Source organism: Mus pahari, chromosome 2 (assembly GCF_900095145.1).
Source record: "Mus pahari chromosome 2, PAHARI_EIJ_v1.1, whole genome shotgun sequence".
Lineage (NCBI taxonomy): Eukaryota > Metazoa > Chordata > Mammalia > Rodentia > Muridae > Mus > Mus pahari.
In genome coordinates this window covers 51,618,182-51,635,320 of record NC_034591.1, presented here as the reverse complement: position 1 = coordinate 51,635,320, position 17,139 = coordinate 51,618,182, and the positions used below count along the sequence as shown (strand labels likewise).

Here is a 17,139-nt window from a genome sequence, read left to right as displayed (position 1 = left end):
TCTCTCTCTCTCTCTCTCTCTCTCTCTCTCTCTCTCTCTCTCTCTCTCTCTCTCTCTCTGGAAGGTGGAAGTATAACAAATTGGATTGTGAGCCAGTCTGTCCTCTGTCACTGGTGCCCGGAGCAGGGCATGGGCTTGTGGGGCGGAGCTGTGGGCAGAGAGGGTTCAGCCTGCAGTTTTCTCTTGATACAGAGTGCCAGGGTCACCTTCCTCCCTTCCCATGGTCACCAGCCGCCTGCTTAATTCTGTTTTGACCCAGAACACTGTCTAGAGCCAGGGTGTATAAGAAATATTCAGTGAAGCCCAAGTTGGTACAGCCTTGTGATCCTAGCTGTGGAGGAGGCTGAAGCAGGAGGACCCCAAGTTCAAGGCGGGTATGCCCAGGCTACAAAATTAACTCAAGGCTAATCTGGGCAATTTATAAGACCTTGACTCAGAATATAAAGTGAAAATGAAGCCTGTAGATATAGTTTGGCAGTGGGATGCTGTTTGCTTAGCACACAAAAGACCCTGGGCTCCAAAGTCCCCTGAGCTGCGGCCGGGCTCCCTTTTGCCTTTCCTGCAACTTGCCAGGGCAGGGCTCACCACAGTTTACAAGACCTATGTAGCATTTCTATTTTAGAGATCACTCCTCTTAAGCCCTAAATTTCATAGACCAGTCATTTTCTTCTTGAGAACTTGCTGTCACAATAAATTCTAACAAAATCGCTTTAGGTGGTCACCATCCCATCACTGCACTCAGTCTTTTGACTCTTCCCTGTGTTTTTTTCAAAGGTCTACGAATTGAACGTAGGACACTGTGCGTGATAGAGAAACATTCTCCTGAACGATATTCCCAGACCTCTCTTTACCTTTTATTTGAGACATAATCTCCCCTAAATTGCCCAGGCTGGCCTATAACTTGCTCTGGAGCCCAGGCAGACTTCGAACTTCTGATTCCCCTGCCCAACCTCATGAGTAACTCAGGTTACAGGTCTATAGTACCGTCACAAGTTTTTAACCCCTACGTACTCCTACCCTCTCAGAGCTTTCCCAAACCTACTTGTGATCCTTGCCCCCCAGGGGAGTAGGTATGGAGTCGGGGCTCTTGGCTGTGTTGCCTTGGCCTCACCTGATCATAGGTTACAGAAGAGAACCTTGCCCCCCCCCCCCGAAGGCTCCCATGGGTTCTGTGTGATGGGACAGAGTGGGTTTCTGGAGAGAGACTCTGCCACAAAGCCCAAGGGGTAAAAGTTGAGGTACCTGTTGGAAAGTGAGGTCTCTAGGTTTTGACTTTCCTGATGTAGGATTTGTCTTTCTTCGCCTGTCAGTATCAACCCTTTTGAAGCCTCCTGGGATAAGACCCTCTGAGAGGGACCACAGGAGATCTGGACTCTAGGCTGTCACAAAATATGAAGGATCATTGCCTGGAATAGAATGATGAAGTGAACTGTGTCACTGTCCCCCTCCCCTGCCGTGCATGCGTGTGGGCGTGTATACCCATGCGTGCATAAGCCTGCCTGCAAGCAACACTGCCAGGGCCAGGACAGGACCTGCTGAGTTCTATGACCCTGGGACTGGTTTACACCTCTCTGTATGGTACTTGCTGTTGAGTAGGAGGACCCTGAGGAGGCTGACTAGGATCACCCTCTGTTTTAGTAAAATATAATTGGGGGTGTCTACCCCACTTTGTATCATTCAGTTCCCAAATAAAAGACACAGCCCTTTATATTTATAATAACCTTAAAAGCACTAGAGCTGGGCAGATATCAATCCTCTATGCTGTTTTGTCTACTTCCCTGTCAACAACCCTGAGATACCACTTGCCACATTCCACCTTGGCCACTCTTATTCCCACTGGCCAGCCTTCATGACCATTCTCTCACCATCCACCTTGCCCATGGAATTTTCTCCTCTGTTCACCTCCCTGATCTCCCTGTGATTTCTCCTCAGACCCCCAAGGCAGCCAACTGAAGCCCCTCCGACTTCTCTTCTGCCCAACTATAGGCTGTAGGCATTTTCATTCAACCAATAGTTTTAAATTGCAAGGTTACATAGAATCAATTGTTGTAGGCTGGGATTTCCTCATCCCTGAAGATCTCCTCATCAGAGGCAACCAGATCTTGAGGGCCAGTATTTAGCATCACAGTTCATAGCAACAGACCAAACCTCAACAACTCTCAAAGACACTATCCGCTTCTAGGACGGCTGCAGGTGATTTCTTCTCCCCTCTTACGCCTGGGTCTCCACTTCCAACCAGTTGTCTTCTCTAGGTTTTGTGTGTGTGCTGTGTATTCTCATCTTCCGGCAGCAGCTCCAAGTGCTTCTGGCTCATGTCCTGAACATTCCTGTGATCTGTGTCCCAACCCCTCACTGTCTTTCCTTGTCTCTCGAAATTTTGCCTTAAGGAAAATAGCTTCCCCCACCACCGCCACTTTTGGGTTTTTTTTTTTTGTTTGTTTGTTTGTTTGTTTTTCAGGGCCCTCTGATCCCATTGCTGTAAGACTGACCTCCACTCTTACCTTCCCCCAACCCATGGCTTTCAGCTCAACCTCACATGCCATGGTCTGGCCTACTGAGTCATATGGGCATCTTCTGATAGCAAAAAGTCCCTCAAGCCTTTCATTCCAACCTCTTTATTCATAATTAGAGATTCATCAAAGTCACACGAGTGCCACACTGAGTCGGAACACTCAGATCTTGTCAGCTAGGCAGAGACATACTGTCCTTTACGGTCCAGTTGGGTGGCCTTTCCATACCTGGCTCCTCTCAGACCCTGCTCCTTTCTGTCTCTCTCCAGCCTCCCTGGCACACTCAGTAAAGGCAAGGGTCTTGTTCCCCTCTGTCACCTGTCCTGCACTGCACTGCTTGGACCCCCATGCCACCAATGAGAGTGGACCTCTGAGACTTTCCATGTCTGGCCTTTCAATATGACAGATTACTTTTCCAGATGGCTTGGTCCATGTTCTCATCTGCAGAGGATATTGTCAAGAATTACCTAGACCCGGGGTTCATGTCACTGACTGAGCTTGGCCTATCATTCAGTACCTGGGGGAGGTTTTCCCATCACCGAACTCTAAGGGCAGCCCTATCTGTCTCAGTGTCTACCAAGAACATTACCATTGGCTGACTTGTCACATTGTCCCTTGGCTATCCTGACATGGTTGCCTCATACAGAGCAAGACAGGGACACAAAGTGAAGGATCTTTTTTTTATTTTTTTAATTCTGATTACATTTTAATTAATTTATTTTATGGACCTATGGTGGGGGCATGGAAGCACATGGGTTCTACATCACACATATGGAAGTTAGAGAACAACATAAAGGAGTCGGTTCTCTCCTTCCACAGTGTGTGACCTGGGGACTGAACCCAGGTTGTCAGGCTTGGTGGCAAGCACCTTACCTGCTGAGCCAACTCACCCAAGAGTGTTTTTTTTTGTTTTTTGTTGTTGTTGTTGTTGTTGTTGTTGTTTTGTACTGATTTTTCACAGGCTATAGAAGATGCTCATCCACTGCAAAAGAAGAACTAGGGATTTGGAAATCTGAGCTCTTTTTCCCTTTTGCTGCTAGAAAAAAAAATTCCTAATGTTCAACATACACAAAATAAAGTGGGTAGACCCTCCCAGGGGCCTCCTGTGCTGACACAGACAGTGGTGTATGCAGCATGGGGCCTTGGGCCTATCCCTCATATCTTAGAGGCAGGCCTTCTCTGTGTCCTAAGTTCATCTTAGTTTGTCTTTCCAGGTATGAAGTAAGAGTTTAAGGACTCAGCTCACAGATCAAGAACAAGCTGTTCACAGGACAGGGAGAGCGACTGGCTTTGACTTTTGATTTTTGGTGTCTCCTCGGTGCCTACTTTCCTTCCTAGAGCTTAATGGCTCATACCTCCATCAGGGCAAGCTCGTGGAATGGGATAAGAGCATCTAGAAAGTTGAGCCCGAATCCACACTTAGATTCTTCTGAGACATACCAAAGTCATAGGAAATAAATTAGTATTTGTTTGGTGGAGAGATGACTGAGTGAACGAACAAATGAATGAATGAAAGGCAGTGAATGAACAAATGAATGAGTGAGGGGCAGTGAGAGTCCAGATGAATGACTGACAGTGCAGCTCTAAGCTTCCAGAATCTGGGTTTTCAACACAGTGGGCACAGGGCATATGGGACAGTATATGGATGGGAAGAGAGAAGCCAGTGCCAGCCTCTGGGAGCCAGCCAACACAGGATGGAATGTTGGCCAGTGTGCGCCTGGAATGGAAATTGAGCCCTCCAGTAGAGGTCAATGTGGAGACTCTGGCTAGAGAGACCAAGTCCTTGAAGCAGTTCCTTGTTGATCTACTGAATGTCTATCTAGGAACTTAGGAGTGCCCTTCAGCTGTACCCCCACACTCTTCCCCACCCAGAGATCAGCTCTGTGGCCAATGGGTGGGCCTTGCTTCTTTGTTACAGCCCCAGAAATGAAGCTGCCAATGGCAGCCACCCAGCCCCCAGGTTCTCTTTCATCAACAGTGGATTGGGATGGCACATGTCTTTATTCTTTTAAAAACCCTTTCTGATAGTTTAGGTAAAAAGCACATAGCAAATTTTCTGTGTAAGAAGTCACAAAAGTAACAGACTTAAGGGCTCTGAAAGCAAGGCTAAGTACCCCTGATTCATCTTACAGTCCTTATGCTGGTATTTAAGGGGACATCCCTAACTATTTGAGATTAAAAGGTAATAGTCGCCACCTCCCGGGCACCTACAGATACACCTGCGCAAGCATGTGCCTGGGTTGGAGACTGTAAGACTGGGTAGCTCAGAGGCTTTTTCCTGTAGCCCTAGATCCTGAGACCAAGCACTGGCATCCATGTGTGTGTCTTGCCTGTCCACTGCCCAGCATTCATACCAGAATCTTGAAAGTGGGGAAACACAAGGCCATGCCACATTGTGAAAAGGGAAGCTCTAGGCCCAAGGAAAGTAGCCCCTGGCCTGTCAGAGCTCCAAAGCTCCAAATGGAAGGTTTAGTCATGACAGCATAATTCTGGCAACAGTTGAGGGTACAAGCCCCTCCTTTTGTTTCCCTTCCTGCCATTCCCAGCACACATGGCTGGCCTCAGGTGACAGTGCCTGAGCTGTGCCCACACCCATCCTCTGCACTGAGGGACTTCACTTTTGGACCCTAACTGACCCCCAAAGGGGCAGGGGGACTGTGAAGTTCCCTAGATGTGAACTCAGGGGGGCCGATACACTAAAGCACAGCCCGGCGTGGTGGCCTCTGCATCTAGCTTCCTGAACTGACCCATTTTTTTTTCAATTTCCCAGTTGTAATGTTGGTGGAATGTAGGACAATGATCAAAGACCAGGTCACACTTCTCAGTTCCCATAATTCTCTCTCCCAGGTTGCTAGCAGCAGCAGCTCACCGTTCACCTCCAACTGTCACTCACTGCCCATCTGCCAGGGGATGGACATATACAAATGTAAGGTGCTCTTTTTATGATGATAAAACAGGCAACCATCACCAAGTCACACGTGCCCTTTCTTCAGTAGCTTGTGTGTCCACTTGTTCATTCACTGCATGGCTATTTGTCAAGGGCTTCCTGTGTTCTGTGCACTGTGGGAGCCCTCCTGGTAGACATCCAGCATCATCAATATCTTACTCCAAGGACAGTCTGTGCCCCTGGGGAGACTCGGCCTTTTTCTGCCCTCTTTTTTTTTTTTTTTTTAACGGGGGCATGCAAACAGACTGACTCCCATTTGCTTACATAATTACTGGACAAGACTCACAACCATGACTGGACAGGCTGTGCATTGCACAACTCCAGGGGAGATTTTTGCAATGGGAATTTGACACTGCATCCTCCCAGCATCAGTAGCTCATTGTTGTTGCTCAGATGCCGGCGAGACTGCTGTAGCCCTACCATCTAGGGCACCAGTATGCTTGCTAATCTAGAGGACTGGAAGCTAGACCTTGGGGAGAACCTTCTCGAGCCCAGCTGATAGTCCAAAGTGCAGTTTCCACCCTCCCTGGCACACCTTGAAGTTTCTCTTGAGCTGCCCCCATCCTATCCATAGAGCTTCTGACTCCATGAGGCGTCGCTCACTCTACAAGCAGAAGATACCCACTGCCATGTCACCCCCATAGTCCACTGCCATGTCCCTCTGCCCAGCTGGCCACCCCCGAGGTCCACTGCGCTGAGAATCAGCTGCTTGACCGGAATAGAGTGATTCCTCTTCCGCTGGTGTGCGAGCTTGCAGGACCATGGGGAATATAAAAAAGCAAAGCAAAAAGAAACTGTAGCCTAATGATGGAGACATGGGACAGCGTGTGCTACCCAGAGCACTTCCCTCCTGCACATCACCCTACCTGCCCCAGGCCCAAATCACCATGAGCCATTCCATCAGAATCATCTGCAGGCCTCAGAGGCAGGCAGACCCCCGTGACTTCTCCACTTCGGTGAGCAAATGGACCACCCTTGAACCGTCCTTTTGAATCTTAGCATGGCGCATAAAGCTAGGCAGTAGGGGTGCCCTGGTGAAGCAAGGCTGGGCTAGGATATCAAGAGCCCCTTTGCTCTTCCCCAGGGCAAGCTGCTTCCCTTCTGGGCCTGGATCCCATGTTTGGTGGAGTCAACAGTTGTAACCACAGCACGCACAATGTAAGAAGAAATGGAACTTTCTGTGCTTCACATGGGGCCAGAAGGGGAGGCACAGCCTGACCTTGGCAGGAGAGAAACAGAGCAAGGAATCTGCACATGTGTCTCTGAGGCCCATAGGAAAAAAATTCTGATGGGCCAGACGGGCAGTGTTATGCAAGTCTCTATTTGTATGCACTCTGAGCAAACCCAGTGTGCTTTGCACCATCGTCAATGCCAACATCTGTGATCCAGGAAGCACGGTATGGGCTACCTGAGAGCCAGGCTGGCAGCTACTTGGCCGGGTCACATGTTACATTTGACTTTAGAAGGCTGTTACTACTTTCAGGTGTGTGCTCATGGGAACAGTATCTATGTGTATGCACACACACACATACACACACGCACATGTGCGTACATGTAGGAGAACTGCCATGCACATATATTTCCATGTGTGGATTTCAAGATTGTGATGTGACCTTCTCCTTCCACATGTGATCTGTGCTACATAAGACAGAGGTTTCCAGTTGATGAGAAGCAAGCTCTTATTCCTGTCCCTTTCTGGGATCCATCGGAAGTGGGGATTTTACACACATATACACACACACACACACACACACACACACACACACACACACACACACAGTGCTGTCTAATTTGGGGGTATAAGAATAGTCCACACAGTTTTTTACCCAGTCCTCTTCCAAGGGTAACCCACCACTCCCTACAAGGCATACCATGGTAAAAAGGTGAAAGGCTACATGAGTGAGCCTGCACTATAGATTTCACCAGCTCTGGGAGTTTCCAATACAGACAGTGAGTGGTGCTGCCATGACAGTGCCGCCTGCATTTGCCAGTGCTTTGCTGAGCCCTCTGTGTCCTGTTGAGTTCTAGTTCATTCATCCCGTGTAGACTGTGTAGTGCTTCTTGATGTTCTGGGTTCTTACGGGCCCAAGGAGAACAGGTGCTGTTATTAACGCTCCCTTTCTTTTGACTTAACTTAAACTTGTTGACTTTGGAGCAGAACTAGTGCCCTGACCCTCTCTACCTTGACAACATCCAAATTCATCCTCTTGGGGGGACTTGTGCTTACACTAGACTGTCTGTGAATGCGTTCTGGAGACGGCATCGTGTGATTCCTATATGAGATACACAGGAACAGGATGTTCCCAGGAGGAACCATAGGGCCTTTCTGAACTGCCACCATTGTCCCTGCAGAGTGGCGACAAGGAAGTGGGGCGAGGATGATCCTGCAGGACGAAGATATCACCACCAAGATCGAGAATGATTGGAAGAGACTCAACACAGTAGCCCACTACCAGGTGAGCTGACCACAGAAACCAGGAGCTGGTCCAGTAGGTGGCAAATTCCTTGGAAGCCATAGGTCTTAAATTACAGCCACTCAGAGTGAGACACCAAGCCCCCCAGTAAATTTCTTCACCAGCAATCCATGATCCTTGGTGTGGCATATGGTGAACCATGAGCATGGAGACCCGAAGGAAGGGGATAGGGGGAGCTCCAAGGGGAGTTGACGTCACCCAGTCAGCCACCCTAGCCTCCTTGGAGATAGGATGTTGATGTGCATGCTTCTTGTGGGGTGTGGAAAATTCTTCAAGGACTCTTGTTGAGAAGGTCTCCTGAGCATGGAAGGTTGGGTGATCTCCAAAAAGCCTAGGGAAGGAGAAAGTGAGGGAGTGGCTCCTGCAGGAAGCTGCTCCTTATAGAACCCACAAAACAGAATGCAGCTAGAACTCAGGTTTTTGTCTTGTGTTATCAAAGGGGGAGGGAGCAACCCCTAAAGTTCAAGTTCCTAGCAAGGTGCTAATTGTTCCCCACTGCCCCAAAATCATCTTAATTTGTCCTTATTTCCTGGAGTGGGTGGAAAGAAGTTCCATGCCCAGGCTCTTAGAAACTTTTCCCCTAGGTCCCAGATGGTTCTGTGGTGGCTTTAGTGTCCAAGCAAGTGACAGCCTACAATGCAGTGAACAACTCCACTGTCTCCAGAACTTCAGCAAGTAAATATGGTAAGGTCTCATCAGGGGTAAGGGGTGGGAAGTAGAAGCATCCAGAGCAGGTGTGGTCAACAAATGTCCTTGGCAAGGGATAGAGGATTAGATCAGCTGACCATTGGGGAAAACAGCCAGGATGGGACAGGGGTACCTGATTCTAATTGCTAGCTCTGGTGCATGAACATGTACTTTATCTGCATGCAAAAAGAAATGTAGGGCTTGGAACAGCTGCATTGGTAAAGGGCTTGCCGTGCAAGCATGAGGCTCTAAGTTCTATCTCCAGAGCCCAGGTAAAAATGCCAGGAATGGTGGCGTATGCTTGTAATCTTAGCTCTGGAGAAGTGGAGATAGGAGGGCACCGAGAGCTTACTGGCTAGCCAGCTTAGCCTAATGGTGAGCTCCAGGCCAGTGAGAGAACCATCTCAAAAAGCAAGAGGGATACACCTATGAAATGACACCCAAGATGGTTCTACACACACACACACACACACACACACACACACACACACACGGGGAGGGGGAGAGAAAGTGTGTGTGTGTGATTGTGTGTGTGTGTGTGTGTGTGTGTGTGAGAGAGAGAGAGAGAGAGAGAGAGAGAGAGAAGAAACCTAATCTTCACGAGGTCATACAGTCTATAAGCCTTAACTTTTCTCATCATCTCAAATCAAGTTTGCGTTAATCTAGTGAATTAAATAATTATTATTTCCCTCTATCATTTATATTAGTAAGTCTTAACTCAGAAGCATAGAGGCTGAATGATTGGTATCGTTCATTGTCATTATATAGTGGTGGGAAAGGCAGGAGGGGGAAGGGTGCTGGCTATAATGTCAAAGCTCCAGAGATGCCCTGTTCTGTCACCACGTCTATACTTGGGGACAAATGATCACCCTGAGCAGTGACATTCTTCTTGTAAAGTGGGAATTAGGGGAAAAAAGGACAAATATCACCAGTCATTTTGGATGATAATGAGGTGAGCATATTATGCGACAACAGGTGTGACATAGGACCTCATCCTTTGCCTATCTGGTCCCATTTTACCATAACTCAAAGTAGAGGAAGGGATTCATAAAGTAAGTGAGAAGAATTGGTCCGGCCAGAGTGGGCTGGAGATGAACAGCTGCCCTAGGCAAGGCTCATTAAGGAACACAGGCTACCTGCTTTAACATGTGCAGTTAATTGGCCACACGCACGACAGGACTTGAGAGCACGCACAAGGAAAAGTGTACAAGAAGCACGAGCTTATATTTCTACAAATTGAATAATTAAGGGTTGACTCAATGCCAAGTACAGGAGTCGGGGCGGCATGAGTGGGTAGAATTCACTACAGTTAATTCCTGGAGGTGGTAGGAAAGACAGAAGCATTGCAGGGAATGTGCCACATGGAGGCAAAGTGGCAGTGCCAGCCAGTGGCATGAAGGGTCAAATAATAGTGGCCTTGACTTGTGAGAGGAGTGTGCTGTGAGCTGTTGGGTATAAGACTATAGAGACTCACTCTGACTGGGCTCTGCACTCTTTACGTTGGTAGAAAACATGATCCGGTACACAGGCAGCCCTGACAGCCTCCGTTCCCGGACACCCATGATCACCCCTGACCTGGAAAGCGGGGTCAAGCTGTGGCATCTGGTGAAGAACCATGAACATGGAGACCAGAAGGAGGGGGACCGGGGGAGCAAGATGGTGTCTGAGATCTATCTGACACGACTATTGGCCACAAAGGTATGTGACAGGAGAGAGGTTGCAGGGAACGTGTGGGCACAGAAAAGGCCTTCATCTGCCGTGTAAATACTGGGACTGAAGGCTGAGGAGATGGCTCAGTTTGGTAAAGAACTTCCATGAAAGTGTGAGAACCCAAGTTGGATAGCCTCAAGTCCTCATTGAGAAGATAATGAACAGTGAACAGTGCCTTGCTTGTGCTGGAGAGGCAGAGGAGGGAGACGGCCTGGCGTTTGCTGGCCAGCCAGTTTAGCCAAATAGCAAGCTCCAGGTTCAGTAAAAATCCTGTCTCAAACACTGTGGAGAGAGATGGAGGAAGACACTTGGGGTTTCCCTCCAGTTTCTGCATGTGCACACACGTGCACATACACGTGCATCTGTGCATTCCTACACACCAAACAGATACAGACCTGCTAGCACAGGTGCTAAGAACTGCTAAGCACCAGGCCCTTTTGTTGACCTCCCACACCAGGCACTGTCTGTCATGATCCCAGGATTGAGCTGCAGGATCCCAGTCAACCTGTGAGTCCGGGGCTATCCCAGCAGACCTGAGTTAGCACACAATCTCAAGTTTTCTTCCCACCTTCCTCAGCACCCTGTCTCAGCTACAGACATGCCCACATCTCTCCCCACTGCCCCACCATTCCTTAGGGAAGAACTACTTTTTCTCAGGGGTGCCATCATTAAGGCTGGAACCTGAGGCTGTGTCTGTAGCTTTGCCAATGCTATTTCTAATCCTGACACTGGGGATAATCCATGCCTGTGGTTCTAGCCTTTCTCTTCAAGTCTGGGTTCTCTGCTTTCTCTGTGGACCCAGATGGTCATTAGCCAGGGTGGATAGTGGCCAAACAGAACCAGCAGATTGTATTTGTTGTATTTGTCAGCTCTGACCAATCGCATGCTCATTAGCATTTTAGGAACATGATATAATAGCACTGGCAGAGATACGAAACCCAGCCCTGTGGCTGGCCCTTGGGAAAGTAGTTTTGGCCCTTGTCCTGTGTCTTCTGTCTATGGACTGTGCACAGAGGAAAGGTAGAACTGCCAAGGAACCATGAATGGGGAGATCTGATGCACAATGTCCTCCCCTCCCCCACCCCCAATGTCATGTTCAGCAGAGACGCAGAGCACTGACCTCGCTTGGCCTGTCCCTGAGGTAGCTTTGCAAACCTGCCCTTTCACCCCCCCCCCCAGACTAGATCTGCCTAGGTTGGGCTGCATCTGAATGTCCCCCTTCCCCAGGGCACACTGCAGAAGTTTGTGGATGACCTGTTCGAGACCATCTTCAGCACGGCCCACCGTGGCTCCGCTCTGCCGCTAGCCATCAAGTACATGTTTGACTTCCTCGATGAGCAGGCTGATAAGCATGGCATCCACGACCCGCACGTCCGCCATACCTGGAAGAGCAACTGGTAAGTGAAAGGGGGTGGGGTGGGGGGGAAGGGCGCATCTGCAGAGGCCAGTGACCTGCCCACCCAGGCCTGCTTCAGGGAGGCAGGCTTTCCAGAGATGAGCTGGCCACTGTCTACCCCCTAGCAGTCTCTATTCAACCCCAGGCTCTGACCTTCCCCATTGTCTCACTTCCCTCTCCTCTAATCTGTATTTTTCTTTCCAGCCAGTTATTCAGTCAACGAACTATGGTAATCCAATGAGCAAAAGCTCATAAATACCACCAGAGCCAAGCACTGTGGCATCCAGCTCCTTCCTGGGTATGGGGCAATATGTCCAATACTGAGGATCTTAGACTGCTTAGGGTCCCTGCCCCGGGGAAGCTGGCAGGTGACAAGGTGGGATAAGAGAGGCAGTTGTCTGTATACATGGACAAATACTAGCATGGAGAATGCATGTGCTGAACAGAGTTAGTAGGATTTTCAGGCACAAGCGGATGGCGCCTGGCAGAACAAGGAATGTTCCACCCCCACCCAATAAGCTTATCTTTTCCTCCCCAAACTCCTTTCCCAAAACTGCCCAGAGCCACTTTGTGTTCCCTGGAGGACACAGGGTCTTCTAACTACTGACAACACTCCCAAGCATCTCTACGGTGGGCCCTACTCTCCTTTGAATGCACAACATCCCCGCCACCATTTGTATGGAGCGAGTATTTCATTTGAGGTTGAAGTCACAAGGCCAAGCATCAGTATTCAAGACAGAATGCAGAACCTTGAGGAAATGGGGCTCAGTAAATATTGATGAGGCACGGGCAGCAGCGACGGCCTGCTTGAGTGTGCTACCTGCAGCAGAGCTAGCTGATGTTCATCCTCTAGAACGGAATCTCTGTGGCCTTTAGATGGCCCCTTTCCGGGCCACTGTTCCCCAGCTGTTTCTTCTGAAACAGCATAGTGCCCAGTGCTGCAACTACTAGGATTTGCCAGGCTCTAGGGCACAAACAGGCACCCTGATGCCCACCCCAGGGGCTCAGACCCGAAAACTCTCCTAGACATTCTGTGGCCATTCCCTCTTCTACTTCAGAGGATCAGCAGCCCCCAAAGAGGCTTGGGCCATGCAGCAGAGTCCTTACCATCCTTCTAAAGCAGGAACTTGGGTTCCATTCTGTGCACCCACTCTGGTGCGATGGATTTCTCCTAAGTCCTGTTTGTGTGACTCTTGGGAGGCGTCTGAGGGGCAGCACCCACCTCCCCTCTGAGTCTACATTGCTCTGATGAGTCTTTACCTAGTGCTGGCCACCTTCCCATGGGACAGGTGCTCCACTGAGCCCTCCTACTGGCGTTAGCCAGGGAGACATGACTTTGCAAACCATCACCCTCGGTCACAGCCTCCTTTCTGAGTCATCCCAAGGTTGCAGATGCTGCCTAGAGACAGGGGCCGAGGAACTGGAAAGCCCAGGAAATAAGTGCGCTTCACTTACTGTAGGAATAACACACACCAGCTTCAAGTCCTTCCTTAGAAAGGCATCTCCTGTTCCTGCCCTGATCCCCTGTTACCACGGACCATAGGCAGTTAGAAAGAATCAGCTCTGTCTACTTAAGAGCTCACCATCCCCGCTGAGGGCATTGTCTTTTCATTCCTGACTCAAGGTGCGACTCGCCTGCCCCTCCCACCCCTTCTTCCCCAGTTCTCCACAGGTTCTCTGTTAAATAACACTCCTTCCCACTTAGCCGGAGTGGCTGTAATCAGCCGGAGATGAGCGTCACCACTGATGTTAATAACATGCTAATATTTCATTAGGCAGGAATTTCAGTGGTGCCTCTGCTTCCTGTGTGGTGCACCTGCCTCACTGCTGGCTGAAGGGACAGGGAAAAACAGTTACTGCCACCGTGCGGGTCCCCAGCACCTCTCATCTGAGTGGGACAAGGGGAAACCAAAGGAAACTAAGTCCCTTAGTCAGAGCGCCAAGCCCAGAGACCATGACTACCTTTTAGGAAGGTTGGAAAGCTACTGTGAGCCCCTGTGCTGTGACTCCCTTTATTCCCTGCCCTGGATTCCCAGTGATGATGCAAATGGCAGACACCAAATATCAGCAAACATCAGTGTACCTGCCCTAACCCTATGGGGCACTTATTGTAGAGACTTAATAAATGCTTGTTGATTGATTGGCATCCTCGGAGGTCAGGTTTTCCTGCGTTTACGGTGTTTGTTTGGTGTTTGTTTTATACAGATGGGCTGCTGGCAGATAGAACAAGAGCAAAAAATATTGTATCTGGTGCCTTGAAATAATGTAATTCAAAGATGTTAAGTTCTAAGAGGCGAGCCAAACACACGCGGGCATTGTCACTGTCACCAGCCGTGAGCACAGCCACCAACACAACAATAAAGCATCAGGGGAAGAGGCAGGAGGCAAAGAGGTGGGAGCAGAGAGAAAAAAGAAAGCCAGGGCCTTCACCTTCCCCCTCCTTACAGGCAGCTCAGTAGGCAGGTGGGAGCTGCAGAGCTGGGCGGGCAGAAAGAACACAGCCCCAAAAGTTGTGCTCTGGGCGCCCCTCCACCTGCAGGCCTTCTGTCTAGTGCAGTGATTACAGAATCAGGCCACAGTGTGATTTTCTCTTTGTCTCTCTGTGTGTACCCATTAAGGAGTACAGCTATGCAGTGTTTTAAGATAAATCAAGCTTGGACCTTGGGTTGTTTAAGCCCTAGGTTTGATCCCCCAAACCATATCAACTATGTGATGTGGTACACACAGGAACCCCAGTGCATGGGAAGCAGAGGCAGAGGATCCTCAGGTCCAGCCTGGGCTACATGAGATCCCGTCTCAAAACAGGGGGGATGGGGAAGTAGGAGATGGGTCAGGTGGAAAAGTGCTTGCCACCCATGCACAGGATATGAGTTTAATCCCCAGCAGCTATAGAAGAAGCTGGTCATGGTGGTGTTCACTTGTGAGTTGGCACTGCAAAGACCGAGGCAAGAGGGTCTCCAAAGCTTTCTGGCCAGCCTGCTTAGCCTAGTCAGTGAGCTCCAGGACAGTGAAAGACCTTGTTTCAAAAGAACAATCTAAAAAATTTGAGGTAGATGGCTCCAGAGCAATGACAAGAGAGGGTGAGCCCAGCGTCCACATGCACACACAGGTATATCCCTCCGTTCCTACACTAACGTACAGCATGACACCAAGGAAGAGCAAACTCATCGAGTGTCCCCTCAGGGAAGGCTCTGCAGGGGCTGCTCTCTGGGTGGATTTGGTACCTAGCTCAGTCCAGTGTTCTTTGCTCTCAATGGGAAGCATTATTTATGTGCATCTGGCTGCAACCCTAGAATGCGGGGTTCCTGACCACAGAGGATGTACCCCTATCCTTGTATTTCCTGGTGCTAGCCGAGCTCTCAGAAGACAGGAGGGAAGGAATGAGATGCTATGGGTTAGGTAAGAGGTTGGTGCCACATGGCAGCCTGGTGGTGAAAGATCACTTGGTCACACCCACCCTCCATGACAGTTCCTTCACCCGTCAGGAAGTAGCCTGTAGCACTAGACAGGAAGCAAAGGGTGTGGCTTCTGCCAAATCATACAGTCAGCAGTCAGATGCAAAATCTATCCTCACCAATGGGATGGTCCCGGCAACAGGCAGATAGGCATACAGACCTAAATTCTGCTCTGTAGCATGCACATGACTAACTCCTGTGCCAAAAGGAAAGTGCAGAGTCCCACATCACAACTGGGCATCACATCCTCTCAGGTTTCTCCAGGGGTACATTTCTAGGTGAACCCCGCTTCACTCCAATCTTGCTGATTTCCTGCACACTGAATAGACCCACCCCCCTACCTGTACCCTTTACTTCCCACAGCAGTCACAGATGGTTTCTAAGCTCTGTGGAATGTGTCCGTTGTTCCCTCTCAGAACTCTACATCAGGCTCTACCCCACTACCCAACCACTCCTGACGAAAGCTGTTTCTTCCCTCTACACAGCCTGCCCCTACGGTTTTGGGTGAATATGATCAAGAACCCTCAGTTTGTGTTTGATATCCATAAGAACAGCATCACGGATGCCTGCCTCTCTGTGGTGGCCCAGACCTTCATGGACTCCTGCTCCACATCAGAGCACCGGCTGGGCAAGGATTCCCCCTCCAACAAGCTGCTCTATGCCAAGGACATCCCCAGCTACAAGAACTGGGTAGAGAGGTGAGTATGGCCCATGGAAACCTGAGGGTATCTGGAGCATACAATAACCCTGAAACAGAAAGTCCTCCCCTGCAAGCAGGCTGCAGCTTCCATGCTAGTCACTGTCACTCTAGAACAGAAAGCAGGCTAATGCTTCCAGACTAGTCATTGTCACCACTGTTCCTCCAGCTGGAACACCCACAACTCATGCCCTCCACACTGAAGCAAGCACTGGGAATCATAGCAGCAGTTACCAAGTGACCCATCTCCTTATATGGATCTTTATGACTGTAGTATCCTTTAGGCCCAGAAGCTGTGATCCCTGATTCCCCTGCCTCATACATATATCTACTACTACTACTACTACTACTACTACTACTACTACTACTACTACTACTACTACTACTACTGCACACACACACACACACACACACACACACACATGCCGAGCATGTGTAACATATACATTGATCATATCCACATGCACTTGCAGTGTTCCATGTGCGCACAGGTACCATGAACACATGTATACACTGTATATACACGAAACCACAATATATACATACACATATCTGCAGGCCATCCATGTCCATTCACAGCTATACCATACACACAGTACACATGCACGCATGTATAACATACATCTTCCTATTCTGCCTCCCACCATCCCAGCCCCCATCCCACTTCTGTCTCTACCCACCTTGTCAAGGGGGTGGTAGTGACCCCCTGAATGCTCCCAAGCTTTATTGTCCCCGTTGGGGTTTTGGTTTGTACCTATGTCTGGGAGGAGAGAGCCTCTTGCTGTCCTCAGAACCGTTGACTGCTCTACTGACCCTACTGAGAGAACCTGCTTGCTTTCTCCTGAAGCTGGCATGTGATCGGCTGTCATTTCTACTGTCGCCAGTAGCAGTGGACTTTATCTGGTTGGGCTTTTCTTTGTTCTGTTGTTACTGCTTTTTTTTTAAAGACTATTTTTATGTTCATTCATACCAAGTAATGGGCTTCACTATGACATTTTCTACATGAAGATCATGCTCTGCTTATATGCACTCTATTACCCCCTGAGCCCCCTCGGTTTCCTCCGATTTTGACCCTGTCCCTAGTAACATGAGTCTCACTCATTTACCATGTGCAGACTTTGTCTGTAGGAGCTGAGCAGAGAAGAGCCGTTGGTGGTCCACCAGGGACCACAGCGGGGTGTGCCATGTACTGAACGCTATCTATGACATGCAGTTCAGCACAAAGAAGGTGACGTAAGCATTTAAATCCATCTTCTAAGGCAC

General features: G+C 49.3%; 1 protein-coding gene across 1 annotated transcript in view; it reads left to right on the top strand.

Moving 5' to 3' along the window:
- Plxna4 (plexin A4) overlaps positions 1 to 17,139 on the top strand; it is a 448,155-nt gene that overhangs the window by 418,742 nt on the left and 12,274 nt on the right. Inside the window, exons 26-30 of the mRNA XM_021188876.2 lie at positions 7,810 to 7,913; positions 8,516 to 8,615; positions 10,126 to 10,316; positions 11,556 to 11,725; positions 15,665 to 15,877. Of these exons, the coding sequence (XP_021044535.1) occupies positions 7,810 to 7,913; positions 8,516 to 8,615; positions 10,126 to 10,316; positions 11,556 to 11,725; positions 15,665 to 15,877 (778 nt within the window). The remainder of the gene's footprint in view (positions 1 to 7,809; positions 7,914 to 8,515; positions 8,616 to 10,125; positions 10,317 to 11,555; positions 11,726 to 15,664; positions 15,878 to 17,139) is intronic.